Source organism: Drosophila montana, unplaced genomic scaffold, assembly GCF_035044405.1.
Source record: "Drosophila montana isolate Dmon_TW-CO22-7 unplaced genomic scaffold, ASM3504440v1 contig_3817_1, whole genome shotgun sequence".
Lineage (NCBI taxonomy): Eukaryota > Metazoa > Arthropoda > Insecta > Diptera > Drosophilidae > Drosophila > Drosophila montana.
The window spans coordinates 59,237-78,093 of record NW_026998688.1 but is presented as its reverse complement, the minus strand read 5'-3'; the positions used below and the strand labels follow the sequence as shown (position 1 = coordinate 78,093).

Here is an 18,857-nt window from a genome sequence, read left to right as displayed (position 1 = left end):
CAGGGCCAATATCAGGACCAGCATTAGTCCTTGCTTTAGGCTTCAGAACACAGAAAACGTTTTTGCTCTCACCATAGGCAGCAATATCGACAGAAAATTATTGCATTTCTGGTTCTTTTGCAAGGGCAAAAATAGTCAAATTTTCAACTCAATTGTAATATGATTATGAGCCAGTTAACTAGCAATTGATAGGGCGAAATAGCCGCCTAGTCGTTGTCGAGCGTATTGGTATTGTATCTAAACTTCAATTCGACTCAATTTATATTGCATGCCGTTGGCATCGCAGAGAGTTAAGCAAATCTTATCAGCTAAAACGACTGGCCAGTTGTCTTGGCTGTTTCAGTATTCAGTCTTTGTCTGCACACAGGCAGCTCAACATGTCAGCGTGGGCAGTCTCCAATACAAACCTCTATGACGTCACGCCGAATGCCAGTGGCGCCGCAGGACCTAGACATCGGCGGCTGCTGCGTCTGGCCTGGCAGACGCTCGCTGCCAGATGCCAGCAGCTGGGGGATTTTCTGAGGCGGGAGACGAATAAGCCGCTGCCCAAAGAGCTGCGTCGATCGTTGCGACTGAATAAATCGGCTAAACGGAAGGGCTATCAGCATTACGAGAGCGAGGCAGATAAACGGTAAGTGTATTGGCCAACAAAAAAGTTAGATAAGCCAAAAGATTTTGTTTACCTGTAGGCGTGTGTAAACATATATTGAATACTTGTATATATTAATAAAATATTTTATTTTAGGCGCATCAAGGACTATTTGAATGAGCCCATTAATATATCGGTTCGAGTGGGACCTGCCTATGAGTATAGGCCTTCGAGCTATTAGCCAAATGAGACATAATTAGCCTTAAACTATAGAAATATTAGATAATTACATTAACTTTAAATTATATTTCTCTTCGTATTTGTTAAACACTTTCAAAGTTTCAATTTGAGCATTTTAGACTACATTCAAACCATTTACAACTTTTAAAGCTTTTATAAAAAGTTTTAATTTTATATGTAAGCGTTTACTACACTGTGCTGAGCTTTAAAGCGTGCGGCAAGCTTGTCGAGCTTTTAAGCTCTCCAAAGCACATGTATATGCCGGCGCTGCTCTTTGCTTAGCCCAGCTGCACTCTTATTACATATTCTTTTAAGTTTTCGAATACCAACTTCTCTTAAATGCGCCCACACAAAAGTTTATTGCCCCGCTCCCAGAAAGCGAATATGTCGACGTGCGCTACACTTGCTAGGCATTTAGACTTGCTGTAAGCTAGAGTTTGGTGTTAACTACCTGAGTAAACTATGATCACACATAAACACACCATCCGTGATTTACATATACGACTCCACAAGTTAGCCCAATATATATAGACATTATTTAAAAAAATTTTAAAATAACCGAACTTTGTAATTTACATAAAATGATAAGACTTTAATTTTACCTGAAACGAATATATAGCAATTATAATTGGAAGTTACATTTATAACAATTTTGATTTGTTTATAAGACCTACAATATACCTGAAACGAAAAATATAAAAACTATTTGGAAGTTCCATTCTCAAGAGCAGCAGCTCAACCAATGCTTTGTAGCGCATTGATAAGTTGAAAAAACTCTTTCAAAACCGCCGAAAGCACGAGCTAGCTTTTCCTTTCAACAGCTCCACCGTTCGCTTTGTGCTCACTCTTACTCTTTCTCTCTCTCTATATTTCACTTGCGCTTTGTCCGTAACCATGGCGCCACATACACACATACGTCACAGAAAGCGTAGACTCCTCTTTTTTATGTCAGCTTAGTGTGAAAAACGTGCTCAACGCGGAAATGACATTGATAGTAAAATTTCAGCAAAGTGCATAACGTTCAGCGGCTAGAAAATAAAAAAATAAATAACAGAAAATAGATTCTAACTAAAATACAAAACTATGAAGTGTTATAAGAAATAACTACAATTCTGTTATGTAAAGTGAAATTTTTTCGATTTAAACCCTTGGCTTGTTTATAGTAAACAGTGCATTTCGTAGCACATGAATTTATAATTTAAATAAAAAAAAATCCCAAATATAATAAAAATGAAGCTAATTTCAACGCTTGTGTACATTCTAGTGGCATTCTATAAAGTCTTCAAGAAATTACTGTAAGTTGAATTTATTTTGGGCGCATGTTGATACGTAAATTTAATTATTGATAAAACAACAAATCACGCTACAAGGAGACTGTCCAAATACAAAAAATATACAACAAAAACAACGATGACGGGGACAATATCCATTTGCATGCAATTGGATTTTTCTGTTTTTATGAAATCCCACCAAATTGTTTATTTCCTTTGTGCACTCATTATACCATTTAACGGTCACCTTCTTTGATTTTGTTTACGTCTGTGTGTGTATGTGTTTGCTTATGTATGTGTAGTTCGTAGTTTATTACACAAAATATTTTTGACTTGTATTTCAATGCGTCTGAAAGAGCAACTCAGTCTGTCAAAGAGTGAGAGTGCTTGCTGAGAGAGCAGCTGGCTGGCTGGCTAGCCAGCTCTCCCGCTCACTCTCAATCTCTTTGCCGCTTCTCGTCTAACTGTTTGTTTGGGTTTGAGGCAGCTAGCGAATTAGCTGCTGTTGACCCCCGCATGCTTACTTGCACTTGATTCAGTGTAATTTACTTGAGTACTGACAGCAGAAATGGGCTTTTAATTAATATAACGGCACTTTGTGTATGCGTGTGCTAGTGTATCCATAGCCAGCACATTACTTGGCTTTGTTGAGGGCGTTGCCTCCGCAGTTTAATAAGCTTTGTTGTCGAATATGTGTCCTTTTTGTGGATCTCTGAGTTGAGTGAACTCGCCGGACTTGGGAGCTTTATGTTTACGACTGCGCAGGGGCTTAATTTATAAGAATAGTAAGAATAATATTCACATTTATTATATTGTAATAAACTATTATATTTGCTAACTGCTTTATATGTATATATTTAATGTCAATGTTATGACAGAACATTTTTGCACAAAGAGCATCAAGTTGTCAGTGATATTTAGTATCATCGTTTCCTTCCTAACGATATCAGATAACGTATTACAAAAAGTCGAAAAATTCGTTGAAGGTGTAATTAATGTATTTTCTGTTAGGTAGAACATTTCTGGACAGAATTAAAATAAATAAATAAGTATGGAAATATATTTTTATTTAAAAGACATATTATTGCTATGAAATCCACATTACCTGTTTATAGCTTCACCTCTGCTGACGTTAAACAACTTACTTTCTGAATTCTCAATGAAGTCTAGGTGAGCTTAGAATATGGTATTAGTTACCTAGACAACTTTATCTACTTATATTCGGTATCAGAATGTAACTTTACTCACGGTTATTCATCAATAGGCTGTCTTCCCACAATGAGTACGTGCCCATTCACATGACTACCGCTGTATTCCTTACCTTCCCCAAGCACATTAAATATTTCACCTATACCGCGTATAGCATTGTGTACACAAAATTTCATCGTAAAATTCCCCAAAAAACTCGCCTCAACCGTTATGACAAACTTGTAATTACCAAGAGTAGGTAGAATGTACTCAATATGGCCCCACTTGAAGCTACTCTGTGCTACTAGAAAACACTTTCAGTGATAAGTGCATACAGCTCAAATTCCAAAAAAATAAATATAAGCAGACATATTTACGCAAATACATATACAATTACGCATATTCGTATAGTATACAATAGTACAGTGCGGCACGCTTTCGTAAACAAAAATCAAATCACAGCGGAATATATATGTATATATGTATGTATGTATGTATACTTGTGTGCACATATACATACGTACATATATGGGCGTTACGGACCATCAGAGATAAATGCGCTAGTGTGCCGCATGCCACGTAGGATAAATTTAATTTTGGGTGGAGGAAGCTCTGTAGCAAGGCCGTCCGTCAGTAAATCTAGTCGCTATCTAATCGGTATGGCTAGACCACTGGCTGTGAACAATAAAAATAAACCGACTTCTAATCAGCTGTAGACCCAATACCCTTGATAAAATCGCTTTTAATGGACCCCATCAGACCGGCCGGCCGGCTCACATGTATGAACATATAGTTTGGTGATCTGCTGCGCATATGCAACCGCTTGAAACTAATTCGGACCAATTAGTTCTGGAGCTCTCGTTTCATGCGTCACTTTTCGTATGCATTTGGCCTATGGCCAGCCGTGTGTATTATCGCGGAGCTGGATCGTAAATATTACTGGGCCACTCTATAGCGAATAGTCGATAATGCCGATGACAAATTCCATTTGCAAATTTCAAGTGGCCCACTGCCAAGTTGGCGCTCGTGTGGCCCTTGATAAGATACGCGCCATGCCAGACATTAGAGCCTCGGGTTCAGACGCGACAAACATCTTTCAGTGAATGTTATCAGGTGCAACTTGTGGATGCGGTTAATACCAGTATCGTATTGCGGCGAAAAAGAGAGAGAATATATGTCTTATAATATATGTATATTTCAATAAAAATAAGTATTCATTTTAGTATTTTATTCCGATCGTGGTTTAATTATTTATGTTATTTATTTTAGTCAAAGGCTGCGCTTTCTTTGCTATAAGCCATTTTAACTGGGTAGAATTTCTATGAATAGAATTTCTAAGTTTTTATATCTAATATCTAGAGGTATTTCAGCACACACTCAGCCTCAACCACCTGAGAGCTTATGAAGGCGCGGCCTCTTACAACATTTGTTTGCTTTACAGGCCCTGAGAGAATGGGCTACTGAACTTAATCTAAATGGGTTGTTAGATAGACACACTAAGAGAGAGAAAGAGAGTGAGAGAGGCAGCGTTAAATGAGAGAATATTTTGAACCCGCTGCTCACTGTTGAATTGTGCAATATATACATCGTATCGCAGCTGGCACAACAACAATACCGCTCGGTACTCGGTACTCAATAGAGTATGGAGCACACTGTATCCTTATCAGCTTGGCAATATGGCGAGCGGAGAGCGGGATCGATCGCCCTATAAATGGCGCAGAGCAACAATTGTTGCTTTTAGTTCTTTAAGAGTTGGCGGCGGGTTTGAATCGCTGACAGATCGCTAAATAGGGCCCCAAAAGAGGCAATTTGACAACAGTTTAACGCAAATCCTGTGAATTTCGCGAACAAACTGCATTCGCTTGAGCTTTCACCAAATATTTATCCCCAATTTGGACAATGTGCTGTGGCGAGGTGCTGGCATAAAAATGGTGAGTTTAAGGACTGCAAACTCAAAGAAACCAACCAGCTGCCCGAACCAGAACCACTTGCAAATGCGTTAAGATCCCCTGTGCAATGCGTACTATCGTACAGTATAGAATAGCATAGTTAACGCAGTTGCGGAGCCCACCAACTTCAGGCGGACAGTTTCAGTCTACGCCGGTACAGAACCAGTTTTTTCCAAATCGAGATATGTGCGTCCGACCATGTGCCCCAATGCTGCTGTTGTATAACGAAATATCTCGTTCGTTTTACTCGCAAAACAAAGGGTACTCACACTTTACGTACATATATATACTACAGGCGTCTAGTGCAGCTGTTGATCTTTTAAATATTATATATGTATATGTATATGTATATTGATATATACACTTACTATCACCGTAAAGGGCATTAATTTGTTGTAATCGCGAAATCAAACTGAATATGTAACACATGAGATTTGCTTTTCTTATTCATAATTTGAAACTATTTCATAGAAGTACAATTTCAAGGTTGATTTTTTTTTTTATTAAATATTGATTCATTTTAATCTGCTGCAGTAACTAAAGGTGTTACTGTCTCACTTTCGTGTATATTATCTAATGCCCTAACATATAGGGTATCTCTTGTCAAGCTGCCTTATTGTCCAAGTGTTCCCACAGACCGTCTGCTGATAAGGCTATCAATTAAAGCTGACGATGATAAGTCCCATGGGATTTTATTTGTTTTTCTTTACTTTGTTTCCCAAACAAATTGACATAAAGTTCGGCAGAGTGAAGGACGATCGATCACCTCTCGCTGGGCGCAGGTGTCTAGGAAGTGCGCCCCACCCCCCTTTCCGTTGTTGTAACTGGGCGCACACCCCACACGCCTTTATTAAGCTGCCGTGAGAATTGTCCGCTCACTGCCAAGTTCATGAAACATTTTCAACACGTTGACGACTGCTAGACGTGCTTCATATATATATGTATATATATATGTATAGTAACATGCAAACATTATATATGCACACATATATATTTGGGACATATAAATAAAACTCAATGACGGACGCTGCTCTTGTTAATTTTGCTTCGCTTTCCGTGCTAGATTGCCAAAAAAAAAAAAAAAAACGAGAGAAAAGCAAAATCAAAATAAAATAAGAAATGTGTTATCTGCAGTTAGCACCAGGCTCCTAAATGAATTAGGGCTGACTAATACCGCAGAGTAGGAAGTAAAGGTTTCACGTCCATTTAGAAGCACTCAAACGTAAGACCACCTTGGGGTATGTACAGTTAAACGAAACAGTTTTTGTTTATGATCTAGCTGGCGTTTATCAGCTAAACAAACATCGTAAACACCGAAAATATTTTGACCAATAAATTTGAGCGACTGAAAGAATAAGAATTTTTATCGGCAGCCGCAAAGTAGGCAACACATTTAGTAAATCATGTTTATTTTTATTTTGAGACACAAAATCGGTCTGATTTCTTTACTTTCAGGGTGCTGTTACATTTGATAATTGTAAGATATTAAAAATACGAAATAAAACAAGTAAGAGGCTCTAGTCGGGATTTCCCTCCGGCCCAGCTCGCGCTACCAACTCATTTGCTTTAGCAGTAATATGAAAAAACAAAAAATTAAATAGTTTCCCAATTGGACTTGTACTACTGGCCACAGCCTCTACTCAAAGCCATACAAAAAAAAAATTAATGTAGCAACACAGACACATATCACAGAAAACAAACAAGCGCAATTGCAATGCTGATTGTAAAATCCAATAAAGACGCGCATGAATGTGTGTGTGTGTATTTGTATACGGAAATTCTTGCAATTTGCGCTAGCTGCCTTACAAACACGTGTCAATATAAGCACACCTTATCTTTAATAACTTCTGTGTTGCTTAACAGATGTTGATGTGATCTTTAATAGTAGATCTTATTGTGCTATAGAATTTAAACAGACGGACATGGCTAGGTCGACTTGGCTACTGATGCTTGTCAAGAATATATATACTTAATAGGGTCGGAGCTGCTTCCTTTTGCACAAACACAATATACCCTTTTTAACCATTATTAATGGGTTCAGGGCATAAAAATACATTTAAATTCGAGATAATTTGCCGTATATTCGTACAAAATGTTGACTGTCGAAAAATATAACCTAATTTTAAAATCACTGAACATAAATAGTACTATTTAGCTTAGGCAATTTTATTTATATATGTGGTCAGAATTCGCGAGGTCTTACTGTGCTTCTGTATATAAATAAATGTACATTCTTTTTATTAGCACATGCATTCATAGAAATTTTGCAATTGCATATTGCGGAAATAAAGGTTTTCATATTATTAGCTCATATAAGTTAAATGAAATAAAATGAAATACAATTAATTTGTATTTGAATGAATGATAATCGTGACGGCCAAATGTGAAATTGCATGAAAATTTATTAGCTATTTTTTTGTTTTGGAGGTGAGAATATAAGAAATTAGCCCCATTCAGAGTGATAGACTCTCTCAGATATTGACAGTCTTATGGGATGCTTCATATATTTACAAGTTATTATTATAATATTTGCAACAACATTCTGAATAGAATTCGGGCTTATAACTTTTATTTGACTCCAAAAAGAAATAAAATAATAGTATATTCGCATAGATTACAATATTAAAATGATAGCCTTTATTTATATAAATTAGCCAGCGTGCTGCAATAGCAGGTTGAGAAGTGAAACTTGAAGATATAACAAGATTTATGAATGTGGCAAAATAAACATGTGGGTCTACTGTTGGCAATTCGACGTACAAATGCACTTTACAAAACTTACAAAGTGTTAATTAATTGAAACATTTCTTATTAGCAAAGTGCAACAAAGTTGAACAGCTGTCAATCCGACCTGATGCATTGTTTTCTTATATAGGCTGCATATATATTATAGGGATGGATTAATCATCAGATAGTTGTAGATTTAAATCGTTGTGTTGTCAACTCAAGTCTTGGGCCTAGAGTCAATGCTATGAGATTCGATTGGCGAACGCCTCTACCGAAAATAATAATTTGTTTAAACAAAAGAAAGCAAGTGATATATAAAAATTATAAATAGAAAATTGTTGGCAGCACTTTTATTATTTTATTTCATTTTATTTTATTGCTAATTTTGTGTTTTGACATTTTGGAAAGTGCGCGCACAAAATCTCGTTTGCCTTAACTAGAGGAGCGCGCAGTCAGAGAGAATCAAAATCATGTACTTATGACTGTACAACATCGACAACAACAGCAATAAGCAACAGAAATAAGCAACAACAACAACAATAAGCAACTACGGGCTCAATTAATAAGCGGCGGGCAGCGGGGCACCTTGTAGCGAGACACAGAGGCAGCGAGGCAGCGTCCACTTGATTGCCTCGATCTGGCTAGAGCGGGCCAAAGATATATAAATAAGGAAAAGCAACGCACGCGCGTATTAACACATTGGATGTTCGGTTCTAAACGCGCAACGGTTGTTCGAAAATCGCGCATACGCCGCGTGGCCAATGAGTTAAAATAGAGTGTTGAAAAGTGTTAAGAAATATGAACAGTCACAATGATAAGTACGAACAGCGCCTGGGCCACCGCCGTCAGCCCGCGCTCGGCAAGGCCATGCCCGTGACAGCCTTGCTGCTCAATCTGAATCTGGCGCAGACCAAAAAGGCGAGCCATGCACGCAGCGCAGCTGCTAATGCGGATGAGATTGAGAATGAACCGCCGCCGCGTTACTTTAACATTGCAGAGGAACTGCAGCCGCCACCCTCGCCCAACGACAACAATACGCCAGAGCCGCCGCACTACGCAGAGCAACAGCTGCTTGGCGATGCCAAGACGGACATGCCCTGCCTCAACTGCAGCCAGCGGACGCCGGAGGGCTTAAGTGGTCCAGGTCTGGCCATCAATGAGATGTGCCAGCGCTTGTGCAACGATGAGTGCCGACATGGCCTCAGCTTGTCTGGCCGCCTGGCCACCCAGGATGCAGAGCAGCTGCGCCAGGATTTCCTGAAGCAATTTGAAATTGCGGAAGCGCTGGCCAAGACCTCGGCAATGACCTCGACAACGCAAATGAAACAGCGTCTCGCCGCGCGCAAACTGGAAATGGAAATCGAGACCCAGGCGGCGGGCACTGAGCCAGCCTGGCTGACCACACCCAGCGACGAGGCTGCGGCTGCTGCCGTAGCTGCTGCTGCTGCTGCTGCTGGAGACACGTTGCCGCCAATCGCTGATTATGAGTCGCCGCCGCCGCGAGATTTGCTGTTGTATCTTGTGAGGTGAGAGATAAATGCGAGCGGGCGTGCTCCATACACAAACATTGGCTGTCAAAACTTGTTGCTGATGTTGTTGTTGTCAGTTGTTTTATTTTTTGCTGTTGCTAAGTTGTTGCCGCTATTGGTGGCCAGCGGCAGTTGCGCTTATAAATCAAGTTCATGGCCAACACTGACAGAATGTCAAGTGTTCTTGGGCATTGTCAGGCCCCAATAAACTTGGCTTCAATCAATAATATAACTAACCTTGCTCAATGCATGCGAAAAATATTTATGAATAACATTTACAAGACTTGCTGCTATTATCGCCAAACTGGGCTAACTGAGTCAACGGTGCTTGAAAATGAGTTAACTTATTTTCTATCTACATACCTAAATATATCTATAATTACTTCACGGCTATAGTCAAATCTTTTATGATTATGAACATAATATATTTTACCTGCGGCTAAAAAAGCTACCTAAAAAACTTAGACAAATAATGTCGTTTTTAAAATATCTAAGTTAATGCTTTGACACAACCCAATTAATAATTAATCAAATAGGAATATGTTCGTATCTTTTCCTAATATTTCCCAATGCATATAATTCCCAAATGAAATATATACTCGCATATGAAAAATATTTCAACTGTGTTGACTCTCGCCAGGAATTTTATATATGTATACTAACTATTTATAGCAGCGAGTCTTATAAAAACTTTAAACTTTGGAGAGAACTTATATAATAAGAATTTTTGTTCATAGAACTCGACAGCTAGTTCTTAATTTAGAACTGGTTTTGGTGTTTTATTTCGTAAATTTTTGGACAAACTACGTATGATACTATATAATCTGAAATTAAAATGCAGCTACAGCTGCGTGTCAACATTCAAATTGGCAGTTTTAAGAACTAGTCACGTGGCTAATGATAGCATTCGTTGAGGTATCTGTGGCGCATTGCAAGTGGTTTACCAAGTGGTTCAACATGTCCAAGTGAAAACCCGCCCTCCACCCCCGCCTATCTAAAACTAACCGACTAATGCTTAAATTTTTTCCACTGTTCTATTCTATTCTATTCTTTTAGGAAATACAGCTTGAACCGCGTCTCTTTGACATTGCCATATTGACTCTTAATATAAAACATTTCAAGTTAACCTAATCCAAATCAAAATCAAAATCAAACCGATTAATTAAAAAGAAAAAAGACGCTTGCCTAATATTTAATCCAAGAAACAGAGAAAACACATCCAACAAAATGGAGTTTTTAATGAAAACATCGCGTTTGATTGTCACATCGAAGACGTTTGCGCGGCGTGTAGCGGTGCCTATACCCAGGTAAAAAGATACAGTATCTTTAAGTAACAGATACTTGGCGCATTTGCCAGCTGCCGCTCATTACGCATGTAACTGCGCCGTTGCATAAATTGCGCTCGCCTATGCCATAAGATACGAATATGTATCTGTATCTTTGGCCTGCAGCATATGGGAGCAGATATGCCGAATATGCGCATTTCAGGCCGCCGAGTGTCTGCGAAATTTGCATGCTAAGAAAATTTGTTTAGGCATAAATCAGTCGAGCCATTCCCATGTCCAGCCCTACTTTTGTTTTCATTACAATACAAACGAAAGCGAGACAATGGCGTGCAGCTCCATGTGAATGTATCTACATAAAGAATTTTACGCATAAATATTTAGCAAGCTGCCAGTTGGCGATTTATCCGAAGCTATTGTTGTTGTTGACGTTTTTGTTGTTGTTGTTGTTATTGTTACGCTGCTCATTTTTCGCCCAACTGAGCAACGCACGTGAGTAGAACGTATTGATCTTGTTCTGTATCTTTCAGATACATCTCACTTTGTGCGCGCTTGACTGGGTGTGCGTATGTGTGTGTGTACGCTGAAATACTCGTTTATGCGTGTTTGCTCTCTTTCTGTCTCTCTCTCTCTTTCCCTCTCTCCCTGCCTCGCTCACTCTCTTCTGTGTCTGTCTGGCTGATCTCTAATAAAACGCCGCATTTCAGTTGCCATTCAGTTTCGCAAATGTCGCTTACAAGCGCACTTCGCACAATTTTTGGCAAAACCCACACTCCAAACAAAACTCACCCAAATCCCAACCACCATCACCACCACCACCACCAACCACAAACACAACCACAACAACAACTGGCTTCTGATCCTGTCGGCCACATGGAGCAAGCGCTGCAATTGAATCACGCCAATAAGGCGCCCTGCAAGAACGACCGCAAGGCCTTCCTGCAAAGGGTGATGCTGACCAGGTGAGACCCGAAATCACCAATCTATTGATTGATTGCGTTGCCAAACGCTTCCAACTGGTTTATAATCGTTATGCGCGCGGTGCTCGAAAACCAGCTAAACAGCTGTAAAGCTATTGACCGAGCGACTTTTTGTCTGTTTTTTTTTTTTATTAAGCCGCATGCGACGTCTTAGCTTGTCCGAAGATTTTTGCGTGGGTGGGCATGAATCGCGTTCTCTAGCTTGTGAAAGCTGGTATCAGACTCATGTGCACACTCATGCGCACTTACTCAGTTTTACTCAAAAATATCGGGCACAACGTTGCTAACAAAATCATTTTATGGTATTTGATATTTTTAAGCTCACAAATTATGATGTTCATAAAGTTTACGGTCCTATTGAACTTGGTGAAGCTTAAAGTTAACACCACAATTAAGTCAACTTTCTTCTCAGCTAATTTTTTGAGGGAAATAAAAATCATATTGATTTAACATTCGATAATTTACTATATTAAAAATACTGTGCAGGCTCATATATTAAACGTTAAGAGTAACAAGTATTCTAGGGTAATTAACTGATTAAATCAACTTGTTTACTTATTATCATATATAAATAGATATATAAATAAAGAAAAATTCCATTTGATATACATTATTTATATAGCACCCGCCATAAGTAAAGAATTTCTTAAAGTTTTAAAGAACGTTATATATATAGACAAAAAATTTGCAAAAATATAGTTCCCGAATTTCTTCTATATTTTCATTCCTAATAGCTGATAGATGGAGTTGCTTCTTCCCATTTTCGTTCTTCAATACTCTGATCCCTATTTTGTGCTTGCTTCTAATGCTCCAAAGCCACATTTCAAACACACGCCACAAAACATTTCTGTTCTATAAATTTCCCAAATAATTGCCTAAAGATTCAATTAAATATTCTTTTCAGCAGAGTTCAAAGCTCTATGGCAAAGTTCTACGTCAGCCAAAGGCATAGTCATAGTTTGTTCATTTTCAGCATAATACTACGAAAAATTCTCTTTAGAAACCCGAATGAGTTGTGAGTATTTACGTAAGATGGTTGATCAAATCTTTTCTACAAATGCTGTAAACAAGCCAATTGTTACTGTAATTGTTATTATTCATTTGTTTCTTTTTTGCTGTCTTGGTTATTGTTGCTACTGTTCTTGTTATTGCTTTAGGCTTGTGAGCATTGTGTTGGCCGTGAATCATATTTTGAAGATTCGATTGAATTGCACAAAAAAATATAAAAATTATAAAAATACTTTGTATATTTCTTTTTAACTACTTTCTTTATTAAATGTTAATTGTACATTTATTATTTTTGCCTTAGCAAATAGAATCGATAGGAGAATTTTTGAGCACGATCATTATCTTAATTTGAAGTTCAATCAAAATTAACTGTTTTTAAGTTTTATACTAAAAATCTGAATCCTCATCTTAGGATGGGCTCCTTTAACTCGGCGCCCAAGATCAACAATGTAGACTCCCAGGATGATGGCCTCGAGCTGCCCAAGGGGCTGAACACCGCCGCCCTGCTCGAGCACGTGCAGCAGCTGCGCGGCGGAGGCATCGATCAGCCCTCGCTGCTCAGCCGCTGCTTCCTAAAGCCATCGCTGCTTAGCGAGGATGTGACCGATGGTATGCGCTGTCTCAAGCTGAACTCCGTCTCACGCGGTAAGTGCCAATAGATCGCATGTCCTACAGAGATTCTTTATGAACTTCGCTCACAGTTTGCAGTGCTCCAGTTGAGACAGATGGCACGCAGAATATACGATTGCTGCAGTGGAACATTCTCTCGCAAAGTAAGTGAAATTGAAAATTAATAACATATTTCGGTATTTTAAATATATTAAAGTGGAAAATTAAATTCAAAAACTGATTAGTTTTTCACAACTTATATTCTAACAAGGAAATATGTGAAGGCAGAGTTTTGTGATATAAAGAAAGGTGTCTGAAAGGAAAATTGTAAATCGCATTTAATTTGCACTCCGAAAAACGTTGTCAAAAGAGATGCTTAAGGGGATATTTAAATGAAAAAAAATAAAATAATTTCTTATCTTAATTAAAATTGAAAAAATTCTAATAATTTGTGGTAATCTCTTGTTTTTTTTTTTGTAGCTCTCGGTCAGCACAACGACGGTTTTGTGCGTTGCCCCGAAGAGGCTTTAACCTGGCAGCATCGCAAGTATTTGATTGTCCAGGAGATTCTGCAGAACCAGCCGGATGTGGTTTGTCTGCAAGTATTTATTCACGATCATACTTAAACGTAATGCAGTCGCGCTTTAACATCAACATTTCCGCACTATGCAGGAGGTGGATCACTTCAAGTTCCTGCAGACTGTGCTGGGCAGCCAGAACTATGCTGGCATCTTCTTCCCCAAGCCGGACTCGCCGTGTCTGTATATAGAGCAGAACAATGGACCCGATGGCTGTGCCATATTCTACAAGCGCGACAAGCTCCAGCTGCTCGGCTATGACACGCGCATCCTTGAGGTCTGGCGTGTCCAGAGCAACCAGGTGGCAATTGCCGCTCGGCTGCAGCTGAAGTCCAGCGGCAAGGAGTTTTGTGTCTGCACCACCCATCTGAAGGCTCGGCATGGCGCCCTGCTGGCCAAGCTGCGCAACGAGCAGGGCCGCGATCTGATCCGCTTTGTCAAGCAGTTTGCCGGCGAGAGTCCGCTCCTGTTGTGCGGCGACTTCAATGCGGAGCCTGTTGAGCCCATCTATGCAACAATCCTAGGCTGCGATCTCTTCAAGCTGAGCAGCGCCTACGCAGATATGCAGCTCGAACGGGAACGGGAACGGGACCGTCAACAGCAGTTCACTGAGAGCTGTGAGGATCCGAATGAGTTCATTTCGCAGTCAATTAAGCGTGAACCGCCATACACCACCTGGAAAATTCGCGAGGATGGTGAAGAGTGCCACACCATTGACTATGTCTTCTACACGCCTCAGCAGCTTAAGGTAAGTGGGGTCGTGGCAGAAGTCAAAATAAGCAACTCGAATGTTAATACATTATTCCGCAGATCAAGAACTGCCTGGAATTTCCAGCCGGCGAACAGATCGGAAAAAATCGTACGCCCAGTTTTCAATATCCATCGGATCATTTCTCACTGGTCTGCGACTTTGAGTTGCTGGATGAGCCCCGTTCGGAGAGCAACAACAAATCGCATGGCACCATACAGTAGTGGAGGAGCACAGGAGCACATACTAAACGTACAGCAATTACATCATAAATTGTGATATTAGTTCTTAGATACATTTTAGCTACTTGCATGTACATACAAAACTTTATGACTGTTGCACATCAAAACACTTTCTAACCGAAATTAATTCAAATTTCACAAATAAACGAGTGTAACTTTGTAGTATCCACTGTGTTTGTGACGCTATTTGATAATCCTTGCAAATATTTGTCGTATTTTCAAATAAGTTTCGTATGAAAAATCTCAACAAATGATGCAATCTCGGTAGATGAAGTATCCTCAGTCATTCCAAGGGCAAGCTATGGTAAACAAAGTTATTTGAGAAACTTAAATAAAGTGTTAAGTTTTATTTTAGAACGATATTTGCAAATCGATTTGAAGTCTATTGAATTTAGAACCAAATTTTGGAATGAACGTTTTTCGCACCGATTATTAATAGTAATCAGCTTTCGCTCGGAGGGGTGGATATTGCGAAAATTGTGAAACACGTCTTGAGTGTATTTTTACAAAGATACATAGATTACAAAGATACAAAAATGTATACATCCGTTTTCCGCCTATTTTACACACTAGAATTACGCAAAGCATCCTCTTAGCGTGCACCTTCATCACTTAAGGCAACTACAGCCAAAATTGCCCAGCTCTTATGGTTTGGACTATGCGTTGATCACCGATCAGTTAGTCAGTCAGGACCAAGTTTTATACAAATGCTTAATATATCAAGAGTGAAAGATTTTAACTTGGTCACAATCTTGTAAAACGCCTTGCCAGGGTATTTTGAAACTATCTTAAAAATTGCGAACACGAAATATCTGTGCAAATGCATTAAAATTTGTATTTTGCACAGATAACTTTCTTTATACATAAACGCATTCAATTTGTATTAAGATTATGTTTAGCTGATTGCAATGTAAATATTTGTATATCTGTGCCAAGTTGCCTCAACATACCCTTCAAAGCTAAGAATATAGTCATATCTATTAACAATTTTTTTTGTATTTATTGTGAAGGTGTTACACATTTGCTAGCAGAATCATAATGCCCCATGCAAATGGTAGTGTGTGTACTATTAGAAACTTAAGATATCAAATTTCTAGCGTGGTCGCTAGTTGGCTGACAAATTGAGCGGGCTATTAGCACAAAACACGATATCTTCCAAATTGCAGGCACTGGCAAAAAAAAAAAACGTACTGAACAGGTCGGCGACAGTTGTTGCATAACAGAGCAAAATGAAGATACATATTATAAATAAATTATACATGTATTATGTATGCATTTATCAAATAATATACATGTTCGCACTAAAATTTAATTAGGGTCCACTAACACTTAGCTCCGATTGTAGGAGCATTTACAATAGGGCCAAGATAGCAGTCAGCACGACGGAGGTGGCGACCATTACATAACCGGTGGAGTAGACCTCTTTGATCTTCAGGAAACGGCCCGTGTCCCAAATCAGATGGCGTATGCCGTTGGCCGAGTGATAGCCAACCGGATAAGCGATGATGAACTTAATGGCGGTCAAGGCGGCGCCGCTGAGCTGCAGACCCTCCACCATGGTCACATAATGACCGATGTCTTGCGAGGCGATGAGTGCGCCCAACCCCAAGCCCCAAACGCCTATGCCCAGAGCCAGGCCGGTGCCGCGGTGCATGATGGACAGCATGGAGGTGAGCTGCGGCTTGTAGATGGTCAGGTGAGGCGACATCTGGCGACCCAGCCGCTCATTCTTCTCAAAGAAGCTCTCATCCTTAATCGTTGAGCCGACAGAGACGACTTTCAACGAAACCTGACGGTTAGCCGCGGCCACCTTGAGTCCTTGACGCAGCGCTGGTGAGCGCACAAGAGTGCTGGATAGTGCATACCTATAAAATTCCAATTAATTTTCTCCAAAATATGCGTACAATTGATAAATTACGTGCATTCTAAATTTTTTCCACCAAGACTTGTAAGCAGTGTGGCATCAACTCACAAGCAACAAAATACCAAAACAATCAATTCAAAAATACGAAAAATTTAATGTATCGATAATTTATTTGAGCAGCTGATTTGAAGTTATATACCAAAGTGGAACAGTTCTGTTAATTTCTGTTCGTTCTCGTCACAATAAAATATTTCTATATTTCAGTTATAAACCGTACGCAAGCCTGCCAAGTGAGGAGTAAAGTTTGTTAGGTGGAGCAAGCAAGTCTAAACTCCAATATTCGTTCGGATGCTCTCTTTTGCGTTGCTCTGTGCTACGTGTCGCAGTCTGAGCGCTATGGAACGGCGGGCAATTTGAAAATAGTATTTACTTCACTTAGCGCACACCGCAGCAATTAGTGCCGCACCGCGACCCGAGCCATCTTCGGATAATGCTAGCTCAAATTTGACTGAACCCGCTAGCAGCATATTCATACTTTCCGTTAACAGCGTATGGTAATTAGGATGATACCGATATACACTGCCATCAATGCCTATAGTCAAGTCCTTGACATTCATTTTGTTGATTAGGCAGACGAGCCCACATGCTGCCAGCTTTGCGGAACGCGTGGATATAGTCTCGCATATTAAGCGCAGACAGTCCAGATCCTTCTCATTATTCGTTCTGATGCCCAGGCGATCCATCACCATGGCGGCGTTGCGATGCGAGCCCGGCTGATCGGACTCAATCTCAGTTATGAAGCTAGTATCGAAATTCCCTTTTACTAGAATTTTCTGAGATGATTGGCCCTTAAAAATTAATTGCTTGTCCATCAATTCCACTATAACGAGTCGCACCAATTCGCCCATGTACATGCCGGAGATGCACTTCTCAAAGATCTGCTTCTTTGGATTGATCGAGTTCTTGTCGACTTGATGATCGTAGGATGTGCGTATGAAATCCAACACGCCATTGTCCCCAAAAGCTCCCCACTCGCAATTGATGATCATATTGGGCTTTGTGCTATTACGATACTCATCGAAGGTTTCGCAATTCACCGTCTTCTCCACGTAGCAAGCGTTGGAACCCGTGCCCACAATCATGCCAATTTTGCAATTACGATGGTTAAAGGCACAGGACATCAGGGTTCCAGTCGTGTCGTTCAATATGGCCACGACATTCACCTTCAAGTCGCCTCGACGCTTGACTGCATCCCGCAGCAATTCGACCACGTTCTTATTAATAACTCCTTCGGCTTTGAAACCCTTCGTCCAAGCGACCAAGGTGCCGCTGTCAATGCCAACCTGTTTGCATGGAAAGGAAAATGTAAATCCCAGTGGTGTATTCAATCGCTCCAATTTATGCTCTTTGCAAAATTCCGCTAGGCAACTGGCAATAAAGTCGAACAGTTTCGAGCCGGAACCCTCCTGTAATTCCCTACTAATGGCATAGGTCTTTCCGGTAATATCAATTTCTTTGTCATTTATCAGATTAACCAAGAGGACTCGAAAATTGGTACCGCCTAGATCCAGCGCCAGGTAATTTCCCCGCTCCTTTCCCGTGGGCAGCTCCTGTACGTAAGTGACAAAGCACTTAACCGTGGCCCTCGGATGTGTATCCCGCGTGAGACCCATATTGATTTCCTTGGTTAGGCGAGTAACGATCTCTTGCATGTTTTGTTTACTTATTATGAACTTCTCACAGATCGCATAGGCCTCCGGATACTGTTTCTTTGGATCAGACATTACCGAGGAGCTTCCAAAGGGCGGGGCCCAAGATTAGTATATATAAATTTGGAATTTTATGAAGTCCGCTTCGACTTGATGTTAAAATTAAAATAACATTCAGATTTTTTCCATTTTCGAGCACTGAGCATTTTCGAGCAACTAATGCGGAAGTAACTTGATTTAAAACGAAATCTTTTAAAAAAAAACCCTTTTGCAGCGTTTTTCGTTTCAAAAGTTGCCCAATGGGCCTTGGATTATCCACAGATTACATAGTTTATGTAGTCCT

At 39.9% G+C, this 18,857-nt stretch overlaps 4 protein-coding genes across 11 annotated transcripts; 2 read left to right on the top strand and 2 right to left on the bottom strand.

Moving 5' to 3' along the window:
* The first annotated feature begins 364 nt into the window (after positions 1 to 364).
* LOC135437468 (uncharacterized) lies at positions 365 to 927 on the top strand. Its single transcript, XM_064695395.1, has 2 exons — positions 365 to 631; positions 746 to 927. Exons 1-2 carry the CDS (start codon positions 378 to 380, stop codon positions 828 to 830), a joined length of 339 nt encoding a protein of 112 aa, XP_064551465.1. The 5' UTR covers positions 365 to 377; the 3' UTR covers positions 831 to 927.
* A 1,038-nt stretch (positions 928 to 1,965) lies between these two features.
* On the top strand, positions 1,966 to 15,106 carry cu (curled). Of its 8 annotated transcripts, XM_064695403.1 has the most exons (9): positions 5,033 to 5,219; positions 10,550 to 10,800; positions 11,484 to 11,738; positions 12,661 to 12,771; positions 13,177 to 13,409; positions 13,466 to 13,537; positions 13,854 to 13,975; positions 14,046 to 14,699; positions 14,762 to 15,106. In XM_064695403.1, the coding sequence occupies exons 2-9, from the start codon at positions 10,721 to 10,723 to the stop codon at positions 14,921 to 14,923; spliced, it is 1,689 nt and encodes a 562-aa protein (XP_064551473.1). In that variant the 5' UTR covers positions 5,033 to 5,219; positions 10,550 to 10,720; the 3' UTR covers positions 14,924 to 15,106. The 8 variants fall into 8 exon arrangements, with proteins under 8 accessions (XP_064551480.1, XP_064551478.1, XP_064551481.1 ...); XM_064695411.1 differs by lacking the exon at positions 14,762 to 15,106 and having other exon boundaries at positions 5,026 to 5,219; positions 13,854 to 13,971; positions 14,046 to 14,281; XM_064695405.1 differs by lacking the exon at positions 12,661 to 12,771 and having other exon boundaries at positions 5,034 to 5,219.
* Positions 15,107 to 16,183: 1,077 nt separating this feature from the next.
* On the bottom strand, positions 16,184 to 17,018 carry SdhC (Succinate dehydrogenase, subunit C). Its single transcript, XM_064695417.1, has 2 exons — positions 16,864 to 17,018; positions 16,184 to 16,806 (listed from the first exon to the last, which is right to left on the bottom strand). Coding segments are annotated over exons 1-2 (516 nt in total). The 5' UTR covers positions 16,866 to 17,018; the 3' UTR covers positions 16,184 to 16,292.
* Positions 17,019 to 17,217: 199 nt separating this feature from the next.
* Hex-t2 (Hexokinase testis 2) lies at positions 17,218 to 18,688 on the bottom strand. Its single transcript, XM_064695415.1, has one exon. It carries the CDS (start codon positions 18,587 to 18,589, stop codon positions 17,237 to 17,239), a length of 1,353 nt encoding a protein of 450 aa, XP_064551485.1. The 5' UTR covers positions 18,590 to 18,688; the 3' UTR covers positions 17,218 to 17,236.
* Between the last annotated feature and the right edge of the window lie 169 nt (positions 18,689 to 18,857).